Source organism: Schistocerca piceifrons, chromosome 7 (genome assembly GCF_021461385.2).
Source record: "Schistocerca piceifrons isolate TAMUIC-IGC-003096 chromosome 7, iqSchPice1.1, whole genome shotgun sequence".
Lineage (NCBI taxonomy): Eukaryota > Metazoa > Arthropoda > Insecta > Orthoptera > Acrididae > Schistocerca > Schistocerca piceifrons.
Genome location: NC_060144.1, coordinates 154,691,738 through 154,712,469, shown reverse-complemented (window position 1 = coordinate 154,712,469; position 20,732 = coordinate 154,691,738). Strand labels below are relative to the sequence as shown.

General features: G+C 44.1%; 1 protein-coding gene across 3 annotated transcripts in view; it reads right to left on the bottom strand.

The window, feature by feature from the left end:
- LOC124805101 (probable cytochrome P450 6a13) overlaps positions 1 to 20,732 on the bottom strand; it is a 147,582-nt gene that overhangs the window by 62,698 nt on the left and 64,152 nt on the right. For all 3 annotated transcript variants that reach the window (XM_047265544.1, XM_047265545.1, XM_047265546.1), the window contains exons 2-3: positions 15,176 to 15,379; positions 1,458 to 1,646 (exon numbers count right to left, since the gene is read on the bottom strand). In XM_047265544.1, coding sequence (XP_047121500.1) covers positions 1,458 to 1,646; positions 15,176 to 15,372 — 386 coding nt within the window. In that variant the 5' untranslated portion in view covers positions 15,373 to 15,379. The remainder of the gene's footprint in view (positions 1 to 1,457; positions 1,647 to 15,175; positions 15,380 to 20,732) is intronic.

Below are 20,732 nucleotides of genomic sequence, written 5' to 3'. Positions count from 1 at the left end.
TATAACAAAACTATTCTGATGCCTCATAAAGCTCGTAGACCTTCCTCTATCTACGATAGTACAGTGCCTGTGTTATTCAGAAATACGATGCAAAATTCCTTTGGACACGAACAGATGTCCAAACAAACAGGCACTGTGGCGGCTATGGCCGTTATCAAACACATTAAATGTATTCGCAATTGCGAATGTAGACAACCGTTAGCTGTAGAATGGAATGACGACAATGAAACTTTGTGTCAGATCGGTGCTCGTGCCTGGATCTGCCGCTTATCGCGAGCGGTCGCCTGGCCATTTGGCTGCCTGTGCACAACTCAGGGCCAGACCCGAACTTCTATAAGTCGTCAACCATACGTCTATGATCTGTACTTGTACGTCCATTATGTATATTCCCGTACAGGTGAGACATTTCATTTGAAGCCAGCCGAAGTAGCCGTGCGGTTCTAGGCGCTACAGTCTGGAACCGCGCAACCGCTACGGTCGCAGGTTCGAATCCTGCCTCGGGCATGGATGTGTGTGATGTCCTTAGGTTAGTTAGGTTTAGGTAGTTCTAAGTTGTAGGGGACTGATGACCTTAGCAGTTAAGTCCCATAGTGCTCAGAGCCATTTCAACAATTTTTTATTTGAAAGTCGCTTGCCCGGTGTATGTAAAATGTCTGACCGTTACGGGAATGTACGTAATGCATGCACAAGTGCAGGTTATAGTCGCATGCTTGACGACATATGGATGTTTGTGTACGACCGTGAGCCGTGAACGGATAGCTAATGCTAAGACGACTGCTCGTGATAATCGGGAAATCCGGGTTCGAGTCCCGGTCCGGGACGAATTTTTCACTGTTGTCTTTCCATTCTACATCTGATGGTTGTTCATTTTCGCAACTGCGAATAAGTTTAATGTATTCTACCGCTAACGGTCTGGTGGTTGAAAAAATGGTTCAAATGGCTCTGAGCACTATGCGACTTAACTTCTGAGGTCATCAGTCCCCTAGAACTTAGAACTACTTAAACCTAACTAACCTAAGGACATCACACACATCCATGCCCAAGGCTGGATTCGAACCTGCGACCGTAGCGGTCGCTCGGTTCCAGACTGTGCCGCCTAGAACCGCACGGTCACTCCGTCCGGCACCTGGTGCTAACTAGCTATTTTAAACAGGATCGAATTTTGATGAATAGTAAATTTACAATATATTTCATTAAAGAAAATATTTGAACATGAACTACTTGCACTATTGTCATCAGCTGTCTGTAAAATATACTCCGAATAATAGAGTACAAAAAAAACAGCTCCAATAACAAAGTGGAGTTTCCGTATATTCACAGTACATAGATCACGAATGAAATAGAGAGGCCGAAAGAAGAAGAAAACTAATTATTTAGGGAGTGATGCTACAGCAAGTGAGGCTGCGTCACTTCACTAGATTTCACACGGTTGCTTGACAATACAAAGTTGTACTTACGGTTCACCTCTCATAAAGAAAGGGTTCCTCGCCAGAATTGGGTCGAGCTCCTCGTTGATATAGAGGTTGTTGTCGTGGAATGCGGCAAAGTCTCGGATCATCACGGCGCGTGCCAGCTCTGGATCCCTCACCAGCAGCACCGGCTGCCGTACCCGGTAGAAGCCGCAGAAGGGCTGGCCGTCCATCTGCCTGTACAGTCACAACATATAGCGCTCGACACTGTACCCACTAAAACCAAAGAACCCTAGTCATATGCAATTTTCGGGCTCTGTTTTACAACTCTCCCACCCAAACACTCCACAGAGTCTTTGAGGAATTGGACCTTCAAGAATAAAACGACATATGTCCTAAACTACACTCCTGGAAATGGAAAAAAGAACACATTGACACCGGTGTGTCAGACCCACCATACTTGCTCCGGACACTGCGAGAGGGCTGTACAAGCAATGATCACACGCACGGCACAGCGAACACACCAGGAACCGCGGTGTTGGCCGTCGAATGGCGCTAGCTGCGCAGCATTTGTGCACCGCCACCGTCAGTGTCAGCCAGTTTGCCGTGGCATACGGAGCTCCATAGCAGTCTTTAACACTGGCAGCATGCCGCGACAGCGTGGACGTGAACCGTATGTGCAGTTGACGGACTTTGAGCGAGGGCGTATAGTGGGCATGCGGGAGGCCGGGTGGACGTACCGCCGAATTGCTCAACACGTGGGGCGTGAGGTCTCCACAGTACATCGATGTTGTCGCCAGTGGTCGGCGGAAGGTGCACGTGCCCGTCGACCTGGGACCGGACCGCAGCGACGCACGGATGCACGCCAAGACCGTAGGATCCTACGCAGTGCCATAGGGGACCGCACCGCCACTTCCCAGCAAATTAGGGACACTGTTGCTCCTGGGGTATCGGCGAGGACCATTCGCAACCGTCTCCATGAAGCTGGGCTACGGTCCCGCACACCGTTAGGCCGTCTTCCGCTCACGCCCCAACATCGTGCAGCCCGCCTCCAGTAGTGTCGCGACAGGCGTGAATGGAGGGACGAATGGAGACGTGTCGTCTTCAGCGATGAGAGTCGCTTCTGCCTTGGTGCCAATGATGGTCGTATGCGTGTTTGGCACCGTGCAGGTGAGCGCCACAATCAGGACTGCATACGACAGAGGCACACAGGGCCAACACCCGGCATCATGGTGTGGGGAGCAATCTCCTACACTGGCCGTACACCACTGGTGATCGTCGAGGGGACACTGAATAGTGCACGGTACATCCAAACCGTCATCGAACCCATCTTTCTACCATTCCTAGACCGGCAAGGGAACTTGCTGTTCCAACAGGACAATGCACGTCCGCATGTATCCCGTGCCACCCAACGTGCTCTAGAAGGTGTAAGTCAACTACCCTGGCCAGCAAGATCTCCAGATCTGTCCCCCATTGAGCATGTTTGGGACTGGATGAAGCGTCGTCTCACGCGGTCTGCACGTCCAGCACGAACGCTGGTCCAACTGAGGCGCCAGGTGGAAATGGCATGGCAAGCCGTTCCACAGGACTACATCCAGCATCTCTACGATCGTCTCCATGGGAGAATAGCAGCCTGCATTGCTGCGAAAGGTGGATATACACTGTACTATTGCCGACATTGTGCATGCTCTGTTGCCTGTGTCTATGTGCCTGTGGTTCTGTCAGTGTGATCATGTGATGTATCTGACCCCAGGAATGTGTCAATAAAGTTTCCCCTTCCGGGGACAATGAATTCACGGTGTTCTTATTTCAATTTCCAGGAGTGTATGTTTCATACAATGGTATAATTTTGCTGATACATTCAGTGAGATACGTGGATACCGTTTGCAACATGTGCTGCGAATAGAATTAGTAGTAAAAATTATAAATTAAATGTCATGGCTAATGTTTTACTGCAGGAACATCGAAAATGGAGTAAACGATTTTCATTATTTTGTGTGGGTCGCCAGTGAGAAAAAATTTCAAAGAAGTTCGAAATTATGTGTAAAATTTTGTCGATTATATCATTCTAAAATACTTGATACATGTGATCTGGGCAATTTGTGCAGCCTGAGTTACACTTGTAGTATCAAGTACCGATACCACCCTATCGACGTAGTTATGTTGGCAGTGGAATTGCAGCTCTCCGTGAGACATCGACAACGAACGGACCCAATGACGCGCGCCCGCTGAACCATGGCTCCAGCTGCTTCGTACTACGAGCGCTCTATACTGTGCAATATAGGAGGGCCGAAGAGGGTCGGCGGCACACACACACAGCCGACCTGCGCTCAGACTTCCACTTCGACTTGCGCGGCCACACTACAAGACCTACATTCGTAATTAATCAGGGAGCCTCCTCCTTGAGAGACTGTAAAAGCTGCAATCTGTTTCTTGATGCTTTATTTATATTGAAGTATTGGTTTACTTGGAGGTTTATAAGTTAATATTGCGTTCATTGTATTAACTTGCTCGCTAATCATTTCTGCTCCCCTCCAGCTCTCCTACGACGACAGTTGCTGCACCACCCTGTAGCTCAACTCGCCATACCATTGTGTATGACGTGGTAAACAACAACACTACCTAGAGATATACAGGGTGGTCCATTGATAGTGACTGGGACAAATATCTCACGAAATAAGCATCAAACGAAAAAACTACAAAGAACGAAACTCGTCTAGCTTGAAGGGGGAAACCAGTTGCCGCTATGGTTGGCCCGCTAGATGGCGCTGCCATAGGTAAAACGGATATCAACTGCGTTTTTTAAAATAGGAGTTCCCATTTTATTACATATTCGTGTAATACGTAAAGAAATCTGAATGTTTTAGTTGGACCACTTTTTTCGCTTTGTGATAAATGGCACTGTAATAGTCACAAACGTATAAGTACGTGGTATCACGTAACATTCCGTCAGTGCGGACGGTATTTGCTTCGTGATACATTACCCGTGTTAAAATGGACCGTTTGCCAATTGTGGTAAAGGTCGATATCGTGTTGATGTATGGCTATTGTGATCAAAATGCCCAACGGGCGTGTGTTATGTATGCTGCTCGGTACCCTGGACGACATCATCCAAGTGTCCGGACCATTCACCGGATAGTTACGTTACATGAGGAAACAGGGATGTTCAGCCACATGTGGAACGTCAACCACGACCTGCAACAAATGATGACGCCCAAGTAGGTGTTTTAGCTGCTCTCGCGGCTAATCTGCACATCAGTAGCAGACAAATTCCGTGAGAATCGAAAATATCAAAAACGTCGGTGTTGAGAATGCTACATCAACATCGATTGCACCCGTACCATATTTCTATGCACCGGGTATTGCATGGCGACGACTTTGAACGTCGTGTACAATTCTGCCACTGGGCACAAGAGAAATTACGGGACGATGACAGATTTTTTGCACGCGTTCTATGTAGCGACGAAGCGTCATTCACCAACAGCGGTAACGTAAAGTGGCATAATATGTACTATTGGGCAACGGAAATTCCACGATGGCTGCGACAAGTGGAACATCAGCGACCTTGGCGGGTTAATGTATGGTGCGGCATTATGGGAGGAAGGATAATTGGCCCCCATTTTATCGATGGCAATCTAAATGGTGCAATGTATGCTGATTTCCTACGTAATGTTCTACCAATGTTACTACAAGATGTTTCACTGCATGACAGAATGGCGATGTACGTCCAACATGATGGATGTCCGGCGCATAGCTCGCGTGCGGTTGAAGCGGTATTTAATAGTATATTTCATGACAGGTGGATTGGTCGTCGAAGCACGGCGCGCACGTTCACCGGATCTGACGTCCCGGGATTTCTTTCTGTGGGGAAAATTGAAGGATGTTTGCTATCGTGATCCACCGACAACGCCTGACAACATGCATCAGTGCATTGTCAATGCATGTGCGAACATTACAGAAGGCGAACTACTCGCTGTTGAGAGGAATGTCGTTGCACGTATTGCCAAATGCATTGAGGTTGACGGACATAATTTTGAGCATTTATGGTATTGCATTAATGTGGTATTTACAGGTAATCACGCTGTAACAGCATGCGTTTTCAGAATTGATAAGTTCACAAAGGTACAGGTATCACATTGTAACAACCGAAATAAAATCTTCAAACGTACCTACGTTCCGTATTTTAATTTAAAAAACCTAACTACCTGTTACCAACTGTTCGTCTAAAATTGTGAACCATACGTTTGTGACTATTACAGCGCCATCTATCACAAAACGAAAAAAGTGGTCCAACCAACACATTCATATTTCTTTACGTACTACACGAATATGTAATAAAAATGGGAGTTCCTACTAAAAAAAAAACAGTAGATAATCGTTTTACCTATGGCAGCGCCATCTAGCGGGCCAACCATAGCGCCATCTGGTTTCCCCCTTCAAGCTAGACAAGTTTCGTTCTTTGTAGTTTTTTCGTTTGACTCTTATTTCGTGAGATATTTGGCTCGGTCACGATAAATGGACCACCCTGTACATTCAGTTCCTAACTTTTTTACTTCCCTTATTGTGTGAAACATTTTGCATAAGATTTCACCGCAAAATGAGTAGATTATGACCGTGTCTTATATTTTTATTATTGGTTGGTAATTATATAAAAAAATTGAAAAGCAAACATTTATGGCGCTTGGAAGACGATAGATAGGCAACCTGGGGATGGGAATGTTCACTGTGCACCGTTTTAGCCCTTCAAGAATACAGCCTCCAGAGAGGTCACCTAAACAGGTTGTGGTGAATGCGATATTCAACAGCTGGCGCTCTCGCAGAGCCTTCAACAGGCTTGTAAAACTCTGAAGTTCGATTTTTTAACAAATCCTGAGAAGTATATTGCATTAAAGCAGTTTCTCTTACATCTACGTACGGGTATGTTGTACAATTGTGCAAAAGATGAGCAAAAATTGGTGAACCAGGGCAGAACGTATTAGCTCTTCCAAGGAGAACGTGCACAATATTGGCTAAAAAGGACAAATGTGATATGATAAAGAGATATTAGTCACAAGAGCCATATCGGAAAAAAAATAAAGGCCTTTGTTGTTAGAGAATTAGGAAAAGAGTAGAAACAGGTAGAACTTACCTGTTCCTTCTTACCATAAAAGAAAGAACGAAAATATCATACTTCCTTCCAACCAAGGGGGCTAAACACTACCTGCCGGGTCATGGTCCATGGTCCATGTCCCATCTACGTATTAAAAATATGACAACGCTCCACACACACTTGTGAATGTGGAACATTCGGCACCCTGGACTACATCGTGTGGAACTCGGTCATTACCCAAGATGTTACAGATCAGAACAGGAACGTTTTTGGTAATACGACGGTCTGTAACATAATAAAGAATTAGAAACTGAGGTATCAGCTGAACTCGCTGACAGCTAAAATGTCAGCTAATGAACTGCAGGCCTACGTGGCTGAGAGACAAGCAATAAAAGAACAGTACAATATACGACACTCAAAAATGAAAGAAATAGGAACTGCAGGGAAGATCAAAAAAGAAAAGAAAAATAAAGTACTAGCGGAAAGCTGCGTCGTCCGTCTTGTCATGAAGAATGCTATATGGAAAGTCATAACAACCTTCACATTTCTGAGAATGTTCTAGATATGAAGTATAGATTTTCGCCGAACTACGCAAACGGACCGGTAGTTTTTGTACAATTAACACCAGAAATATTTTTATCTAGTTCTGGATGAAAATATATACTTGTTTTAAGGACAATTCGCAATTTTGGAATGGAAACGTCCCGTGCTGTTAAATGCTACCTCACATTCTATAGTGTTAAATGGTCAGTATATATTTATTAAATTGATTTACTACTTTTCTGTTTTGTATTTATGGCCTTGCACCTGTCTTTTATTCTGTAACTTCATATGCTTGAAACACCTGCTGTCGGTTTGTTTTCCGATTTTGCCACGATCGGGCACAAAAGATCTTGTAAGCTAGCTTTTAAATGGAGATAGGGAACCGATAAAAAATTAGTTCTTCATTCAAATTCAGACTTATCATATTTCAATGAACATTTCATACGTCACAATGTGATATATGATGTATTCATATGTTGCTTTTTACACCATGATATAAATTCATCATTAATATTGATGTTTTGGGATCGATTTTATCAATTATCGAAGTACAGACGCCGAAGACGAAATAGGAATAAACGTCGGTGATTTGTCATCGTTGTAGGTTCCAAGTCTAGGTGTACAGAGGTGTTAGTGAACCGAAATCAAAAGAAAACAAGGATCTCTGGTCTGATGAATATAGGTTAATGTCAACAGCTGCAGAAAATGCTACATCAGGTGTAGGATTCATCATAAATGGGAAGGGTTGGGTTGGGTTGTTGGGGCAAGGAGACCAGACAGCGAGGTCATCGGTCTCATCGGATTAGGGAAGGAAGTCGGCAGTGCCCTTTCAAAGGAACCATTCCCGCCATTTTCCTGGAGTGATTTAAGGAAATCAAGGAAAACCTAAATCAGGATGGCCGGACGCGGGATTGAACCGTCGTCCTCCCGAATGCGATTCCAGTGTCTAACCACTGCACCACCTCGCTCGGTTAAATGGGAAGGTAAGGTGGAGAACGAATTACTGTGAACAGTTCAGTGATAGGATCATTCACATCAGAATCGACAGCAAATCAACGCTAATAACAATAGTTCAAAAACACATACCGACGACACAAGCAGAAGACGAAGAGACGGAGGAACTATATGGCAATACTGAACGTATAATTCTATATGTAAAGTGTGATGAAAATCTAATACTCATGGGTAACTCGAACACTGCAGTAGGGGAAGGAATAAAAGACAGATATAATGGAGAAAACGATCTCGATAGTGGGAATGAAAGAAAAGGCTAACTGAATTCTATAGTATATTTCAGCTTCCAATAGTGAATAAACTGTTGAAAAATCACTAGAGGAGAAAGTATACATGGAAAAGCGTTGAAGACACGGGATGATGCCAGATGGATTACATCGTGATCAGATAGAGACTCTGAAATCAACAATTGGATCGTATGTCACACCTAAGAGCAATATAGATTACGTTAACAAGTTAGTAATGGCGAAGAGTAGGCTAAGGTTTAGGAGAGTCGTCCGGAAGAATCTATGTGCATAGAAATGGAATACCGGATTGCTGAGGAAACATGAGTTGCTTTTGAAGTTTTCAAAAGTTATAGCTAAGGCGATAAGAAGTCTCGCAGCCGGCATTTCAGTTGAAGAGGAATGGACATCTCTAAAAAGGACGAAAACGGACATAGGACAGAAAAATATAATAACAAGGAAGTTCATTGCGAAAAAGTCTTGTGTAACAGATGAAATATTAATTGAACGACGAAAACAAGGAAGTACAAAAATTTTCAGGAAAATATAGGAAAAGAGCCATATAAGTCACTTAGTAACGCAATAAATAGAAAATTCAAGGAAGTTAAGGAGAAATGGCTGCAGGAACAATGCGAAGAAATCGAGCAAGAAGTGGTTGTCCGAAGGACTCATTCAGCATATATAGAAGTCAAAGCAACATTCTGTGAAATTAAAAACAAAGATGTCAACATTAAGAGTGCAAGAGGAAAGAGCGGATGGATGGAAAGAGTATGTTGAAGGCCTCTATGAGAGGAAAGAAATGTCTGATGACGTGATAGAAGAAGACATGGGAGGCAGTGTGAAAGACATATGGAATCCTGTATTAGAGTCAGAGCTTTATAGGAATAAGGGAGGGTTGCGATCAAATATGGTGGAAGACATATGTAACAATTCTTCGGAATTTCTAAAATCATTGGGGGAAGTAGAAATCAAGCCAAGGGAAAGATGGGTAATATACAGTATGTTGAAGAGACAAGGGGAAATAATAAGAATGGAAGATCAAGTTCGAAGTGCTCGGATTGGAGAGGGTGCAAGGAAGGGACGCAGTTTTTCATCCCTACTAATCGATCTATACATCGAAGAAGTAATGACGGAAATAAAAAAAATGTTCAAGACTAGGATTAAAAATCAAGGTGAAAGAATATCAATGACTAGATTGGCTGATGACATTTCTATCTGCATAGACAGCAAAGAAAAATTAATGGACCTGTTAAACGAACAGTTTAATGAGTATAGAATATGGACTAAGAGTAAAGCGGAAAAAGACCAAAATAACGAGGAGTGACGGAAATGAGATTAGCGGTAAATGTAGCCGCAAGCTCTTAATCAAGAAGTAGCCAGAGTTACTGAATTTTGATACCTTCGAATCACAGTAATATGTGATGTAGGAAGTAAGGAGGGCATAAAAAAGCAGAGAAGCATAGGCAAAAATGACCTTCCTGGCCAAAAGAAATTTACTGCTATCAAATATCGGCCATAATTTGAGGAAGAGATTTCTGAGAATGTACGTTTGCAGCGTGGGACTGTGTGAAAGAAAATCATGTGTTATAGAAAAAAACGGGAATAGAAGAGAATCGAAGCATTGGACATGTGGTGCCATAGAAGGATGTTGAAATCTGAGTACACTGATAAGATAATAAGTGAAGAGGTTCTCCGCAGAGTCGGAGAGGCGATGAGAACGTGGAAAACACTGACAAGTAGAAGTGACAGGAAGATAGGACGTGTGATAAGACATTAAGGAATAAATTCCATGGTAGTAGAGGGACCTGTGGAAGATAAAAACTGTAGGACAAGAATGAGATTGAAATATATCCAACAAATAATACACTGAGATGAAGAAGTTACCACAGCTAAGGAATTCGTGGTGGCCTGTGTCAAACCAGTATGAAGTCTGATAAAAAAAAGAAAAAGGTAAGCTGTTTGCCAGAAGACATTCGACGTCTGCTAAGTCTAAACTGGCGAGCCCAGAGCTACAGACATCTTCAGCGAATTATTTTAACCAATATTCTATTTGAGTCTTCTACCTATAATTTTGGAATATAATTCTGACGTTACCTCTGTCCGCACCGCGTGTCAGACTCTTTCTCCCTGTCCTCAGGAAGAATTCCTGTGTTCTGAAAAGAAGGACGTGTTTTTGGGGCCAACGATCAACCCCAGTAACCATCCACATACGGACTTCATAAACACCTAGCTGACGAAGGAAAAAAACCTAGCGGGGCTGATTATGTCAAAACTCGGCCTGCTACATCACTTTATTGAAAGGTATGTGACTAGACTTGTATAACTTTTTAGTGATCTTCCTTATAACTTTACTCTTAATGAGAATTTGTCTTCAGAACTCACTGACATTTGTGATCCATCACTTCGAGACACAACTATTCAAACACTTTCAAGGTGTGAGCTTCAACCAAACATTACTTCTGTCACCTATTCAAGCCTCATTGACGATTCGATCTAGAAATAGTGAAACCCTTTCAACAGTCACACGCACTAAGTAAACATTCACCGTCCGTAGTTTACCAACTACCGCTTCAATCGCCAACGGCCTTGCTGTAGTGGCAACACCGGTTCCCGTCATATCACTGAAGTTAAACACTGTCGGGTTTGGCTAGCACTTTTGAATGGGTCACCTTCCGAGTGTGCCGTGCATTGTTGGTAAGCGGGGTGCACTCAGCCCTTTTGGGGCCAGTTGACGAGCTACTGGATTGAGGAGTAGTGGCTCCGGTCACGAAAATCGACAACGGCCGGCATAGCGGTGTGATGTCCACAAGCCCCTTCACATCCGCATGCAGTGACGCCTATCGTCTGAGGATGACATGGCGGCCGGTCGGTTCCGTTGGGCCTTCCGAGGCTTGTTCGGACAGAGTTGTCAGTTTCAATCTGCGTTTCTCATCATCTTCAGGTCTGAAGCCACAAAACAACGACTGCCTAATTCGAGACTTCTCCCTCCTCCTCTGTTCTGTTCAGTACCTCTTCATTACTTATCCCAACTACTCATCTAATTTTCTACGTTCTTCTATAACTCCACATTCCAAAGCTTCTATTGTCCTCTTGTCTGTGCTGTTGGTTTTCCACCTTTCCTTTCTACATGAGCTATACACCAGACGAACACTTCCAGAAAAAACTTTATAACATCGTAATTTATTTTTGATATTAACTTTTTTCAGAAAACTGATCTTTCTATTGTAGATCTCCATTTTACTACATACATAACCCTTTTCTTCTCGAATAACAAACCTCTTACTATTTCAGCGTTCGTTTCCTAAAGTAATTGCCTCTGCATCACCTACCTTAATGCGAATACACTCCATTATCATTTTTTTTTACTTTTACTGCTGTTCATTTCATAACCACTTTAAAAGATACTATTCATGTCTTTCAAATCGTCTTGCAGGTGCATTATCATCTCCAACAGAGTAACTACGTCATCGACAAGTTCTAAACGTTTATACCTTCTCGCTAAACTTAAATCCCTTTTCTTAAATTATTCACATTTGCTTTACTGATTGCTCAATGGACAGAACCAATAACATGAAAGATAGACTGCTACCTACCTTTAATGTCCTTCGACTTTTATATCAGAAATCATGTTTTTGTACAAGTTGTAGATTGGAGATTCAGCTCGATAAGCACTTCACATGTCCTTCTTTTGTTATCGTACATTTTCTCCTGTGTAAATTTTAGCAATTAATTATGATAGATGCTGATTGTAGGGTAAGTGGTGGCAAAGCCCCGCCATTTTCTGTATTTATAGTATTGTGGTCAATGAGGGGTTGATTTTCCCACGATTTCAAAATGAAGTGATACAGTATGTTGGGTTCTTACCTATTTTCCATTCATAGTTCAGCTCGTTATTAATACAGAGAAATTTAAAGTTTAACAAGAACAAAAATTTCGGGATTTTACACCACAAAATCGGGTAAAGCCCCATGATAAGGGTCTTTGAGATAAACACAGACAAAAGTGGATGGCTGAATAATAAAAATAGTTGAAAAGACTCTTTGCAACATTGATGTCTTGTTGTAACGAAGTGCCAAAGACTATACTGGATTTAAATGTCTCGCACATTTGAACATAATGCTTTAAAATACTTGCACAAAAATAATACTTTCTTCACTACGGAAGGAAGATTAGTAGGGTAACATGAAAGAGTTCAATTACTGAGACTAAGCTATCTACATACTTAGTAAATAGTGTTTTTTGTTAGGTGCTCGGATTCTTCCTTGAAGTTCTCGTGTTCTTCTTCTTTGGATAGTTCTTCGCCAAACAGGAAGTTCGTATCTATATCTGAGCTACTGTCATGATATGAAAAGTCTAAATCCGATTCTTAAGAATAATCAACCGGCACTTCGAACTGTTTTCTTTCTTTTTGGCCTTAATGTAATGAAGTATAACTTACGTCGTTTTGTTCCTTTAGCAATATTTCTTTGGCAAGTCTTTCCTTCTCAGTAGCATGCTTTTCTCTTCCAATGCATTCTTCTTCAGTTCGTTCTTTATTGGGTGTCGACGGTACAAGTACAGATTTCAGTGCTTTGCCAGAAAGTTTCTCCTAAATCAGTATTTTAGGCAGCGGAATATTATTTTCAGTTGAGAAAATCTCACACAGTGTCTGCTAAAATGTAAATGCCGTGTGACTAGGGACTCCTGTCGGGTAGACCGTTTGTCGGGTGCAAATCTTTCGACTTGACGCCACTTCGGCGACTTGCGCGTCGATGGGGATGTGATGATAATGATTAGGACACCACAACATCCAGTCTCTGAGCGGAGAGAATCTCCGACCAGACGGGAATCGAACCCGGGCCTGTAGGATTGACATTCTGTCGTGCTGACCACTCAGCTACCGGGGTCGGACATAGTGTCTGCTGAATGTGGTCTTTTGACAGGTTATCCTGAAAGGATTGTTGTCACACTGTTGGACTTAACGGGGATTTACTTCATCACATCTGCGGGGATTTGCCCCATTTAGTGGCCGAGCGGTTCTAGGCGTTACAGTCTGGAACTGCGCGGCCGATACGGTCGCAGGTTCGAATCCTGCCTCGGGCATGGATGTGTGTGATGTCCTTAGGTTAGTTTAAGTAGTTCTAAGTTCTAGGGGACTGATGACCTCAGAAGTTAAGTCCCATAGTGTTCAGAGCCATTTTTTGCCCCATTTCACCATTTTCTGAGAAATGCTCCATTGTTGATTTTGGGGACCAACAGGAACAATTATTTCCACGCTAAAGTTAAGTTTATATACAGTAGTGTCAACGATTAAGTCATTGATGCTTCTTTTCAAATGCCGCATTACACAATGTTCAAGTAAAATACCGGAAAAGTCACATGTAAGTAGTAAAAAGCAGACTTGCCTCATTTTCTCACTTCTGGAGTACCTGCCGGGACGAATATGGAACAATAGGTTACAATAAGACAAACTGGCCAGTTGGTGGTCAACTCTTGTATCGATGGCAGTCAGCTAGAAAACTCGGTGCTCGTTTTTGTCCCATGTGGGGCTTTACGCCTACCGACCCTATTCCTTCCACCTATCAGTCATACCTTCTTACACTTTTTACTGTGTCGCTGTCTGAGCTAATGTTATTAATTCAATTGCTTTTTTCTGAGGGTTCCTTTGATTTTCCTACACGTGACACCAATTTTTATAAATACACTCTCTCTCTCTCACTCTCTCTCTCTCTCTCACACACACACACACACAAAGAAACCAGTAATGAGTTTCCAAAATCTGAGAGTTTTTAGTTTCTACAGCTTTTCATTTCTCTTGTAGTCATTTTCCATTTTCTGTCAATCTCATTTTATTTCCAGAATGAGATTTTCACTCTGCAGCGGAGTGTGCGCTGATATGAAACTTCCTGGCAGATTAAAACTGTGTGCCGGACCGAGACTCGAACTCGGGACCTTTGCCTTTCGCAGGCAAGTGCTCTACCAACTTTATTTTTTGTTGTTGTTAATCTCATTTTTGTTCTATATCGTTCGTTAACTTTGTTCGTGGCGGACGTCCTATGAAACTTGTTCTGGTTGTTCGTTGATCCGTTGACTCAGTTTTTTATTACAGAGGATAGCTAAACCCTCTGACCGAACACGCTGAGCTACCGTGCCGGCACCAACTGAGCTACCCAAGGACGACTCACGCCCCGTCCTCACAGCTTTACTTCTGCCAGTATCTCGTCTCCTACCTTCCAAACTTTACAGAAGCTCTCCTGCGAAAAGGATACTGCGGAGACATGGCTTAGCCACAGCCAGGGGGATATTTCCAGAATGAGATTTTCACTCTGCAGCGGAGTGTGCGCTGATATGAAACTTCCTGGCAGATTAAGTAGGAGACGAGGTACTGGCAGAAGTAAAGCTGTGAGGACGGGGCGTGGGTCGTGCTTGGGTAGCTCAGTTGGTAGAGCACTCGCACGTGAAAGGCAAAGGTGCTGAGTTCGAGTCTCGGTCCGGCACAGTTTTAATCTGCCAGGAAGTCTCATTTTATTTGAGCATATGCTTTAAACATTTAAGAAAATGCATCACAACTTTACGTTACCAATTACTGCCTAGTTGTATTAAAACATGCACTCACACACACACACACACACACACACACACACACACACACACATACACACAAAGTAACCAGTAATGAGTTTCCAAAATGTTATAGTTTTTATATCTTATCTAACCTGGAAGAAAGTCTTCACACACAGCGTTACTTTCTAATGTAAGAACTGAAAGAAACTGAAAGATGACACGAATAGGGAGTTATCAAATGAAAACGTTTATGCTGGCACAGATCATTAAATGGAGCCAACGTTTAGCACATTGAAACAAGTAACGAGACAAGCAAAGATAGGTTCAGTACAAAAATGTTGTGAGAATCTTACCGATAAATATCGTCAGCGATCTCTGAGAAGTGCTTCCGACCGAGCATGAGCTCTTTGACGTTCCCAAAAGGTACGGAGGGCTGCGGACAGGGCACGCCCAGGCGCTGCCAGTGGCTGTAGCTCCACGTGAGGTACTTCCACAGCAGCCACGCCGCCACCACCACCAGGCAGCCCGTCATCCACCAGTCGAAGGCCATCGCGGTTCTGCGCACAGCCAATACAACACGTGTGTACACTTTTTGACTTTTTGGTTCTTTCTTAACCTACTTGTTGTTAGCTACCGCTGTGGTTGGGCAGGAATCTGCCCACCGCTTTCCCTGTAAACTGTGGTGACTACACCATACACTTGCTCTGTCGGACACGTCATACACGGAACCGCTGCTTGGATGAAGCTCTTACTTGTACTGTGTGGTGTGCGTACCGTAAGACCTTCGGTACACACACCATCAGATTATTTGACTTGTCGCTCTAACGAAGTAGGCGAGTGTCAGCAATATGTCTCGTGGTCTTATCGTGGCGTGTTTATCTTCTGCCGTTAGGTCAGACGATAGAAATGCCACTTGCACGCTTAGAGTAGCAGATTAACGGTGACCAACTTTAAACAGAACTTGATTAATTTTCACACACATTTATTAACATAATAAAAAGCATAAACCTTACTTAACTTGATTCTGGATGCTATTTACAACTGACAATCTGAAGTTCCTTTGGTCTTGGTACGTTAATCTTATTCTCGCATATCTCTGATACTTGACAAAGTGTCTATACATTTATCTTCATGGCTATGTACAGGAATATGATAATCTTCTTGGGTGCAGACTGAAACTTGACTATAGACTGGTACAGACAAATGCAGACTGGTACAGACTGGTGCAGACAAATGCAGACTCGTACAGACTGGTGCAGACAAATGCAGACTGACTAATCGGAGGTCTGTACAGTCGTTATAATACCTCGCGCGTACAGGTATCACTGCGCGAGTGTGATCTGAGAGGAGAAAAGGTTCTACGTTAGCAGCAATCTCATTGCCTGCGTTACATATTAATACGCGGATCGGCGGAGGCAGAATTTGATCCATCTCAAAGGCAGCAGTAGTGCGGAGACGGACGAGCGCTGCGCCTGCGCTGTTGTGCTTAGCGGGGCGCGCTCTAGTGGGAAAGCTTTGTACGCGCTGACTACGCGGAACTATGTACACAACATACTGTATGCTGAACTTGCGTCTGTCTGGTCGTTGTGAGTTGGACACTGGTCGGTTTTTTTCTAGTTATCCCTGACAGATATGGCACACACAGGCTGTAATAGAGTTTCACATAGGTGGCTACCAACATGATGGGTTGTGATACTATCCTCACAAAAAAATTGAAACACTCGAAAGCGGAGGGGGAAACGAAATGGAACTTCACGATTTGAGAGGGTATGTGACATCATTTCATTGATTAGACAACCAAGTCAGTTTCACAAAGAGCTTCGAACTATGAGCCCACTTATCAGTATGATAATGCACCTTCTCTGGCCTGGATGCACGCACTGATTCGGTTGGGAATTGTGTCATAAACCAGTTGTATCCTCCCGTGAGGCAAACTGGCCCACAATTTTTGTAGCTGATCCTTGATATCCAGAATACTGGCAATGGGACAGAGTTGACATACGAGTTGACATACGAGCCGTTGTTGCCAATGGAAGTACCTCAGCATCATAAAGGCAGTTCATACAAACACGTGCCATCTGTAGACGAACATTGTCCTGCTAACACAACGATACTATCGCATAAGAGTTAACACACTAGGTCACACGACCTGCCATTGTACCGTCAAATGTTCTTCAACCACTAAATGATTAGAACCGCGTCGGCCGTTGTGGACGAGCTGTTCTAGACGCTTCCGCCCGGAACCTCGCTGCTGCTACGGTCGCAAGTTCGAATCCTGCCTTGGGCATGAATGTATGTGATGTCCTTAGGTTAGTTACGTTTAAGTAGTTCTAAGTCGAGAGAACTGATGATCTCAGATGTTAAGTCCCATAGTGCTCAAAGCCATTTGAACCATTAGAACCGCAATCTCTGCTAAAAGCAGCGGGCACTAGAGTACATTAGTGTTGTTCGTGTATAGTGTTGTTACCATGTATGGTGGAGTATATGAGGGGTGTGACCAGCGTCAGATGTTGAATGATCTCTGTGAATTATATGGAGGCGCCTTGTAGTTGTGTGAGACAGCACTATCGGCACATGGCATAGTTGTAAATGTGTCGGAGGGGTTTTGTCCCGATCTTGGGCTACACGGGAGCGTTCACTGTTACTCCATTCAACTTCCAACAAGCATCAGTGGAATGTTGTGTGTGGACATCCCCAGTTACACAAGGGGCTTTTCAACTGTATCGTTTTTATTGATGACAATTGTGGTGCTGAAAAGGATCAAGATAATGTTTCTGGTGTGAAAGGATCAGCCGCCAGAGAAACCTGACGCCAAAGGTACGCCCGATTGCAAGTCTTATCTTGGTCGGAAATCATTGCAATCTTCGTGGGGGCTCCTTTCATGTACCACTGAATATGCTTCTCCAGTCTGGTACAGGTCATCTCATGCCAGACAAGTAGGCATTGCTCCCAACGAAACCTGAAGGTTGATCACAGGTTGCTTAAGACCTACCCCAACTGATAAGCTCTACTGCCTGGCTGGAATAGCGCCACCATGGATACGCAGAACAGTGGCTGCCAACAAGGAGAGACTGAAAGTGGAACAGGACAGTGCCCATCCACTGCACAGACATAATCCACCATAGCAACGGCTGAGATCGCGAAAGAGCTTCCTGAGAACATCCGAGAAGCTCACCATTTCACCAGAGAAGGCAAGGCTGGAGTTATGGAAGAAGTCGACGCATCACCTGCAGACGCCAGAAGCTGAAGAACTACCATCTGGACACAACGAGAGCTGGCTGGTGTGGAAATCTTTAAACAGATTACGATCAGGAGTTGGACGATCCAGAGACAACCTGAAGAGATGGGGCTTCATAACAGAAGATACATCCTGTGATTGTGGACAAGAACAAACCACAAGCCACATGCTCCAGTGCCTTTTGTGCCCTACATCCTGCACGAAGATTGATCTCCTGCAAGCCACTCCAAGCGCCTTGGAGGTTGCAAAGTACTGGGCACATGTAATATAAATACAATTTGAGTATATACAGGGTGTTACAAAAAGGTACGGCCAAACTTTCAGGAAACATTCCTCACACACAAATAAAGAAAAGATGTTATGTGGACATTTGTCCGGAAACGCTTAATTTCCATGTTAGAGCTCATTTTAGTTTCTTCCATCTACGCTCAATGGAGCACGTTATCATGATTTCATACGAGATACTCTACCTGTGTTGCTAGAACATGTGCCTTTACAAGTACGACAACAACATGTGGTTCATGCACGATGGAGCTCCTGCACATTTCAGTCGAAGTGTTCGTACGCTTCTCAACAACAGATTCGGTGACCGATGGATTGGTAGAGGTGGACCAATTCCATGGCCTCCACGCTCTCCTGACCTCAACCCTCTTGACTTTCATTTATAAGGGCATTTGAAAGCTCTTGTCTAAGCAACCCCGGTACCAAATGGAGAGACTCTTCGTGCTCGTGTTGTGGACGGCTGTGATACAATACGCCATTCTCCAGGGCTGCATCAGCGCACCAGGGATTCCATGCGACGGAGGGTGGATGCATGTATCCTCGCTAACGGAGGAAATTTTGAACATTTCCTGTAACAAAGTGTTTGAAGTCACGCTGGTACGTTCTGTTACTGTGTGTTTCCATTCCATGACTAATGTGATTTGAAGAGAAGTACTAAAATGAGCTCTAACATGGAAAGTAAGCGTTTCCGGACACATGTCCACATAACATATTTTCTTTCTTTGTGTGTGAGGAATGTTTCCTGAAAGTTTGGCCGTACCTTTTCGTAACACCCTGTGTATGTACATATTTATTGATGTGTATGGCTACTGTAACTTTGTATGTTTCTGATTCGAGAATAAATAATTGATGACAAACCTGTTTTTATTTTTAACTGATCTGTGTGGAACGTGTTAGATATTATAAAGAATAATGTAAAAATAGCAGGTGTAGTACAGTGTAATATGTCCGACTGCGGCCACTTTCGCCAACGCGCCGCAGGCGGCTGGAGCCGGACACCCTGGGGCGAGCCCCCGGATGTAGTCATTCTGCAGGGACACAGCGGTAAGCCGAGCGGACGCCGTCGCCTCGCCCAAGGAGCGAGGCGTTGCGGATGCCCGCCTGACAACGAGAAGCGCGCCGTGCGAAGAGCTGATGGACACCTGCAGCCATTAGGACGGAACACCATGGGGGCAGTCATTTTACCTGCCTTAGAAAGCGGGGATGTGCCGGAAATTTCCACCACCCCATGGGCACAGGGAGGAGCGCACAAAAGAGCGGGGAAATGGCACAGGGAGGCGTGTGGAAGAGGCCAGCAGTCTTAAGAAGATGTTTTTCTCGACAGTGAGGACATTCATGACGGACACCAGCAGATTTTGAGACGGAGCCCAGGCATGAGTCTATCCAGGGTTCACGCAGAGTGAGTGGTTATAAAGAAGCATTGTGTAGCTGCTCTCCCAACAGCCTCGGAATACAGGAAAACATCTTAAGAATTTGAAATTCTGAGGAAGATGCCGATTCGCGAGCCACACGCCAGCCCACGCCAGTTAGAACATTTCTATCCCGCACGAAGAGACGTGGCGGTGAAGCGGCCATCTGTCATTGGACTGCATTGAAAATTTCGTCCGCCAATGACACTGCCGAAAGGAAAAACATTTCGAAGAGGAGTTGAGCTGGGAGATGGAGGAGAAGCGAGAAAGGAGGGACCCTCGGAGACTTCGCAGAAGCGAGAGGACATGGGCGCTCTTCCACCCATCGCCATCATTCGCCTTCCGACGCCGTGATATCACAGCTTCGGCCACACAACCGACAATGGGCAGACAACGTGGAGATCGTACCTGTGACCCGCCGCAAAGCCGCGATTGCTGATGAGGGCAGCCAACCTGTGCAGCACAGCTCTGAGGCGACGCGCCGTACCGACGCAGCGCCTGCCTCCGACAGCAGCATACGACGAACGATAATGAATAAAGGTGAGACGATTCGTTCCCTCCTCCTTCCCCTTAATAACTGAGTCGTGTCTACGCCCAGTCAAATCGGCCCTGAGATTCACACTTCTGTTTTGATTTATGTAAACAGCACGAAAATAAATACATTTCTTTCATGTTTTCATCATATAAGCAATCTTTTACATTCATATGTGAACACCTTAACTTTGTACCCTTTGTGTGTGATTTCATTAATTTCTAGAGTTCACTACATTTATGGTGCCCAGCGCGGGGTGATCTCATTGGAAATTTTCATGGTACCTGAAGTCACAAAATAATTTCTCCAGAGTTCACTACAACAGTCATAATGGAACAGGACGTATAACAACGGACTGAGTCCTCTGATTATGTTTGGCTACTTGGGGACCATATGCAGCCATTCATGGATTTCATGTTCCCAAACAACGGTGTAATTTTTATGGATGA